The sequence below is a fragment of the Styela clava genome, chromosome 10, assembly GCF_964204865.1.
Source record: "Styela clava chromosome 10, kaStyClav1.hap1.2, whole genome shotgun sequence".
NCBI classification, from domain to species: Eukaryota; Metazoa; Chordata; class Ascidiacea; order Stolidobranchia; family Styelidae; genus Styela; species Styela clava.
The window spans coordinates 13,660,393-13,667,226 of record NC_135259.1 but is presented as its reverse complement, the minus strand read 5'-3'; the positions used below and the strand labels follow the sequence as shown (position 1 = coordinate 13,667,226).

Here is a 6,834-nt window from a genome sequence, read left to right as displayed (position 1 = left end):
TGGAGTATTTGGGGAATGATGGTATTTTATGTTTGGCCACTATCAAAAAATTATCTAATACTCGTAGTGAACTTATTTAAACGCTCAATGAAAAATTAGCAAAATACTTTTGTGTTTCAAAATAATAATAGAAAACGTTAATAACAAAAACAACAATAAAAACAATACATAGCCTATATATATTTTGTCAGGGATTCCGGATTTGAAACGCATTGGTTGTTTTCGAAATATTTTCTTCTGAAAACAAAATAAAGCATTGTGAAAGTTAGTTACAATTTTGATCGGAATACTTTCCCCTTTTTCCTAATTTATATTAATACTAAATAATAATTTACTTCAGTGATGAACATTATTTGGATGTTCAGTTTCGACTGATGAGAGAAGATTATATACGGCCGTTGAGAGATGGGATTCGCAAAATTACCGGTGGTAAGAGTTGAGCCAAATTTTGTGACAGATTGGAATTTGGTATATTGTAGATGCTTATCTGTGGTGATTGTCGAGGACCTTCCATGATATATACGTAATGAATATACAATTTAATACCACACAAGAGCAGATTAAGAAGGCAAGGGTGTACTTGTCAGAAAATGCTTACCAAGTTATTGTTGTCTGTATCGAGCTGACACACTGACTATTAATCTGATCTGGTTATACGTCAGTCGGACAAATGTCATTTTTAAACAATGCTTAAATAATTAAAACCTAATTCAGCACGGTTTAAGCAAGGCAAACGTCACTTCTTCTAGTATTGCATCATAATCAATTCAAGGAACTCAGTGTAAAAAGTCTACATAAATATGCTATAACAGTGTCGTCAAATATTGACTTATTAAAACTGAGATTTATGGATGTTTTCAGACTTGTCTCCCAAACAAAATTCCAGAAGCATCGATATATGAAAATACACTATTTCAGAATAAACGAATTATTTACGGTTTGACATTGCTCAACCATTTTCAATTTTCCATAAACTCTGGCCGAGGGTTTGACTGACCGCATGGTCTTTATCCTACCACTCTAACACAGATATTATGGACTAGGCACCGTGCCCACGTTTGGTGCACAAATTGTTTAAATAAGCAAAGGGTTATACATACTTTCTACATCTAACTTCTGGAAGTTTATATTCATTTTTTTAGGTTGCCGACGCAGTAATTCCGAAGTGGAATACTATACGGGTGTTCAGTTTGCTTATATCAAACCAACTATGAAAGGTAAAACTGCAAATCTGCATTTTGTATAACCTACATCCTGTATGAATGAAAACGAGAACTTATCTTAAAATTTATATAATGACATATTATATGCATATGAGAAATCACAAATTTCAATAACTAGCTTAACTACAGTTCCGGTAGACTATGCGAATCGCACTGGAATGAGGCTAAGCAATCCAAAATGAAGGGCGGCGTGACGTCGCTGTCAAGCATCGAGGAAAAATACTATACGTTCACATGAATCAAGATAAAACTGCGAAAGTCTAAGTGAAACTTAAGAATTCATATGACTCTGAAAAAATCTGAACAAAAATAAAACAATAAGATTTCAAGCAGCTTCTTCGATCTGTAAGTAATAAGTTTGATCTGATCTGAATCAACAAATGACATTTAGATTTCCTATGAAACGCCCACACGATACTTAAATTTCAAATATAACAATTCAGTTTTGCACCAGAGGCGCAACCAAATTTTAACAAAACGATCTATATAAACACTTGGAGTCAAATAAACTTTTACAGGTTTATTATATAGAGTTAAATTCAGCACTGGAAATCTCAAAGATATATTGTGGACAAATACGAAACGATTATCCAGTGGAGACTTGCTCTGCCTATCAAAGACTGTAGATAAGTTTGAGGTATGTTAACTTTTTACTCAATGTTGCATCTTCAGTTCACTGGACATTCACTGGAGATAGAGCTCAGCCAATTTCAGTTATTGTTTCTTCATTATTACAGAAAGTTCTCTTATTTGCTGTGGTTGTGGATAGAAATCCAAAAGACTTGGTCGAAGGTTTATTGTCGATAAAAATGCTTTACGAAAATGAATCAAACAATCCGTACAATATATTTCCACCATTTGTGCGGAATTCACGAACCATGACAACGGGTAACATTTAATAGCCTATATAAATATGCGGTATATATAATCATGGAATTCAAATCTAATATAACCAATGTAGTATTGTATACTAGGATATCTAACAACAGACAAATCCAACTGAAATTTTTAAACCATCTTCCGAGACAAGCTCAAATAAATTCTGATCAAAATTTCTTATTTTAGTTTTTAATTATTATTACCATTGGATTGGAACGACAGACCTTTACTTTCCATGGCGAAGTGAGAGCTAGTCTAGCTTTTTATACATTTTACATTCCGAGGTATTTGGATTTATTCTCATATACTTTCAATCATTCTGCGGTGAGACAATAGTTCAATAAATAAATAAAAAACATAGCCATTCTATGGAGGATTACCGGGTGAAATGGAACATACATAAATTGCCATTCCTGCTTCCGCGTGCTACACCGTGCTGTGTGATTTTTGAGTGGGGCGAAACTAAATGGTTTCCCGTGTACACCATTTTCCTTCATCTCTGTAAGAAAAGATATTAGAACGTGCTGAGGTCTCATCTTTCGAATTCTGAATTCTCATCAATTCAAATCTCTAATTTCCAGTCACACTTGTCATTCAATATCACATTTGAGGTGCGAAACCGAGTTACAATTTTTAACTCCATGGTGATCATCCGATTTAATTCTCACTTAAATTTAAGAAGGCTTCAGTTATTCTACTGTTTTCATGTTATGGATGGACATCCTAATTTGCTAATCTTATAATTTTATTTTTATTTTAGTAAGGATTAAAGATAATGTTGATTACAATGCGACTTATACTATGATTAAATCGGAATCGTATTTTGAAGACTATACACATGTGCTGTCGACACTGAAAGGTAAACTTGAGGTAGAAAAATTACAAGTTTTAGCAAATATTAAATTTACCGGAAGAAAATAGATTGATTGCTGTGGTTTTGTTAACTAAAAAAGTAATTGACGAAAAAAATTATTTAAAGCTTGAAAAAGTTCGAACGCAGCACAATTTCAATCTGAAATACCATATCATAGAAAACACAGACATTGAGAGAGAAATGGATGAGATGGGTATGAGTGGAGCCCCTATTATCCGCCTACAGGACGTTGTTTTCATAAAAAAAAATGAACGGTCCATTTTCACCATGAAAATATTAATATTACTTAAAGATATATTCTTGTTTGAATATTCAGAAACAAAAACGGTTCCTTTGGATAGATATATTGTCCGATGCTCCAAACGCGTGAAACGCCCGGAGTACATGAAAAAATCAACATCTTATAGAATCAAGACATATTGTTCCAATTCCTCAGGCGAAGATAAAACCGGAGGTATCTAGTTCATTCAATATTAAAACTAGGAAGAAATAACATCTTTAGATAGTTATCATGCGTACAAAAGTTGATTTTTTATTATTTTTACGCGAATTCATTTAGAGCAAACCAAGAATGAACAACAAAGGTTGGAAGTAAGAAATTACAAATTACTGCTAGTATATACATATTATGTTATATGACACCATAAATCTCATGTTTTGGAATCAATTTGCTATATAACGTGTATTTTTTTAATGTTTTTGTAATGACATCAAGAATAATCACGGTCTCCATCCTGTCTGTGATTGCAACTCTTTCCATCATAAGTTGAGGGCTAGTAACCTAGCTTTGGAAAATCTCATATGGAGAAGAAATTAGAATTAATCTAATACGCATAATTTGACATAACTTCCTGCTCCTATTTCGTTAGAAAGACTAACGCATATTTCTCTCTAGTTAAACAAAAATGGAAAAAGGTTCGACTGCTGAAAGATCGTAAATGGCCCGATGCAAGTAAGCTTAACCTCAACCAAGTACAAGCAGATGCATTGAAATTGGCTTTGACAAAAGAATTTGCCGTTATACAAGGCCCACCTGGCACAGGAAAGACACACGTTGGTGTGCAAATCATGGAAATTCTACTAGCTAATGCAAAAAAGTGGCGGTAAGTTAATATAAGGGGTAGTTGCGTGATTCAAGAGCGAATCTAAAGAAGTCAGAATATTTATTGAATAATTTTTGACTGAGTAAAATCAACCAATCATCAATCAGTGTGTTGAACTTTTTTTTCACACTTACTATTTTCAAATACAGTGTGACAATAGATATCTTTTGATACAGTTTGCTACCAAGTATCATTTTTTATTCAATTTTCAGAATGAGGCATTGACTCATATACCATTGAAATATTACAAAATGAAATTCCACCAATGTATTTTGTTATATATATTATCCAACTTTTCACATTATGTACTTTTCAAAGAAATATTTTTTGATTGAAGCATAGTAAAGATGCTGTAAATGGTTATTTGATGTAGGCTATATTTTGATATATCAAAACTTGATTTTGTTTAATTTCAGAGGCCATGAGTCCCACTCTCCTATTTTGGTCGTATGCCGCACAAATCATGCACTCGACCAATTTGTGGAAAATATTGAAAAATGTTGCAAAAATATTATAAGAATAGGAGGTGGCTGCAGCAGCGACATTGTTGCAAAATATACTCTTAAATCTATTAAAAAAGAAATGGAAACTAAAAAGAATTCTCGATTCAAGAAGCCAATTGGTTCTGCTCTAGGTTGGTATTAATTTGATATAGATTCTTTTGTTAAATTTTTTCTGCTGTAAATGTATTGTTATTCTGCAAGTAATAACTTGTTAAACAGAAACTTCTGTAATTCGGTATACACAAGTATATATAAAAAAAAAATGATAAAATTGATCTCCCGTCTTTAAATCATTTAGAACCTCATTCAATTGCATTCGCCTGTTTCGTTATATTAAAGATTGGGATCAGCAATTTCAAGACATAGAAACTTTGTTATTTGGCCGTAAAGCAAAAACACGCTTTGTCACATTAAAAGTTCTCTAAAAATTACTTTTTATTTTGCAGGTAGCCTAAAGAATGGCGAGAATATTTTTCGAAAAAGTACTTTTCAAATGGAAGCTTCTCTTCGAGGTGTGCTGAAAGTCGATCAACTCAAAGAATTTATTCCTGGTGTTCTTTACACCCAGTTATGTCAGTACAGAGAACGTGAAATTTTGTGTCTATTACTTTATTATAGCGAATAGATACATACTTCCAAAGATGTTTGAATTTTCAGTTCGGAATGAAAAAAATCAAAATTTTTAATAAGAGCATTTTTTAGTCTGAGTCTGAGCAAGGCTTGGCAAAACAGGTTTCTTCGTTACAAATTAGTACATGTATCATATTTGACTATTTTTTTGTTTATTTTGTTTTCGAGACAAAATATCCCTTTCTTTCCGAACTCCATGCCGGTTGCTTGCATGCTTATCAAAAGGAATATTACACGTATATATGTCATTTATGTACGACAGGGGTCGGCAATCTTTTGTCGCTCGCGGGCCAAAATAAGGGTTGCAAGTCATTAGCGGGCAGCACATATTTTTAGAAAGTTGAAAACCGAAAGGATGATACTTTTTATACTAAAAAAAAGCGGCGATAAATCTCTCGAATAGAATATTCTATTGTAATCATTGTATTGCATTTTCGGCGCCATTGAACCCTTTGCACTTAGCATCAACTTTTCTGCGTCTTGTTGCCATTAGGCTCATTAAACGAGTAATTGTGAATTTTATAGTTGTTAGATTATATTATAATTTAGTCTAAACGCGTCTCGCAATGAATTGTATACCATGAAAGATATAATCGTCAAAACAGCTGTTTTGTTACTATTCTGTGAAGCGTCGCGGGCCGGATTATGTTACTCCGCGGGCCGGATCCGGCCCGCGGACCGTAGGTTGTCGACCCCTGATGTACGGTCTTTAGGACTACCATACTTCTTTATGATCTACTAATATTCTTCTTCTGAAGACTCAATATCTAATATCCGTTTTTAGGCATTTGAAAAAAAAAAACTAATTCTTTCGGTATAATTGAAAGATAGATTCGTAGAGGGTATGTAAAACAATCATATGTGTTCCTGTGAAGATTATCTCTAAAAACTTGGCCACAGAATGTAAAAATGTAATTTGTTCACGTCGCACAGTTTCTGAAAATAGCATAATGGCGAAGCATTTGCTCCTAGTTGTGAATGGCAACATAATTTTAAGTCACAACCCTAAACCAACTTTTAAAAAATGGACCTAGTAATCTTTTGGCTAAATTATGTTTATGTTGTCGTTGGTGGCGACTGGTGACCGTGTGGAGTAGATAATCTTGTGTAAACAAAAATTGCGTTTCCCTTTTACTACTGGACATATATAGTTCCTCAATATAAAGATCATTTTTCAGTATTCGAATATGGGAAGTCTCCTTGAAAGCTATGCAAAATTCATTTTGTGATTAGGTGAATTATTACTTCCGACTTCAATTAAAATTGTTTCACCACATAGATTTTCATTAGGATAGGATTATTATCGCCATCAAACATTAGAAAGAAAATTAAAACTAAAGGCGAAAATAGAAATTTGGAGAGATCACTTCTATTCGGTAGCACTTCAATGTACAAAAATAGGTCAATAAACGAAACGGAAGTCTAAATTCGATATTTTTCAGCCGGGGATACTAGGGATTCATCACTTCTACATTGGCTTGGAATGCCAATTCACGTGATAGGACGTCTCCAAGATTGGAAGCGATCGTCAAGTAACCAAAAAGGCAAGTCCTATTAAAATATGAAACATAGTCCATTATTTTAATAATTAAGCCGCTTTAGAAAATATTATACAAATTTTA

General features: G+C 33.2%; 1 protein-coding gene across 1 annotated transcript; it reads left to right on the top strand.

Annotated features, from left to right (window-relative positions):
* The first annotated feature begins 337 nt into the window (after positions 1-337).
* On the top strand, positions 338-6,770 carry LOC144428021 (NFX1-type zinc finger-containing protein 1-like). The gene is made up of 10 exons (XM_078116660.1): positions 338-429; positions 1,143-1,217; positions 1,742-1,860; positions 1,961-2,111; positions 2,863-2,961; positions 3,293-3,430; positions 3,872-4,079; positions 4,496-4,713; positions 5,029-5,154; positions 6,655-6,770. Exons 1-10 carry the CDS (start codon positions 375-377, stop codon positions 6,768-6,770), a joined length of 1,305 nt encoding a protein of 434 aa, XP_077972786.1. The 5' UTR covers positions 338-374.
* The last annotated feature ends 64 nt before the right edge of the window (positions 6,771-6,834 follow it).

Bases quoted from the DNA above. Each gene is read 5' to 3' on its own strand.
- LOC144428021 (XM_078116660.1), top strand. From the start codon at position 375: ATGAGAGAAGATTATATACGGCCGTTGAGAGATGGGATTCGCAAAATT. The intron at 1,861-1,960 runs GTATGTTAACTT...TCATTATTACAG, and splicing joins AGACTGTAGATAAGTTTGAG to AAAGTTCTCTTATTTGCTGT. The intron at 5,155-6,654 runs GTCAGTACAGAG...GATATTTTTCAG, and splicing joins TGTTCTTTACACCCAGTTAT to CCGGGGATACTAGGGATTCA.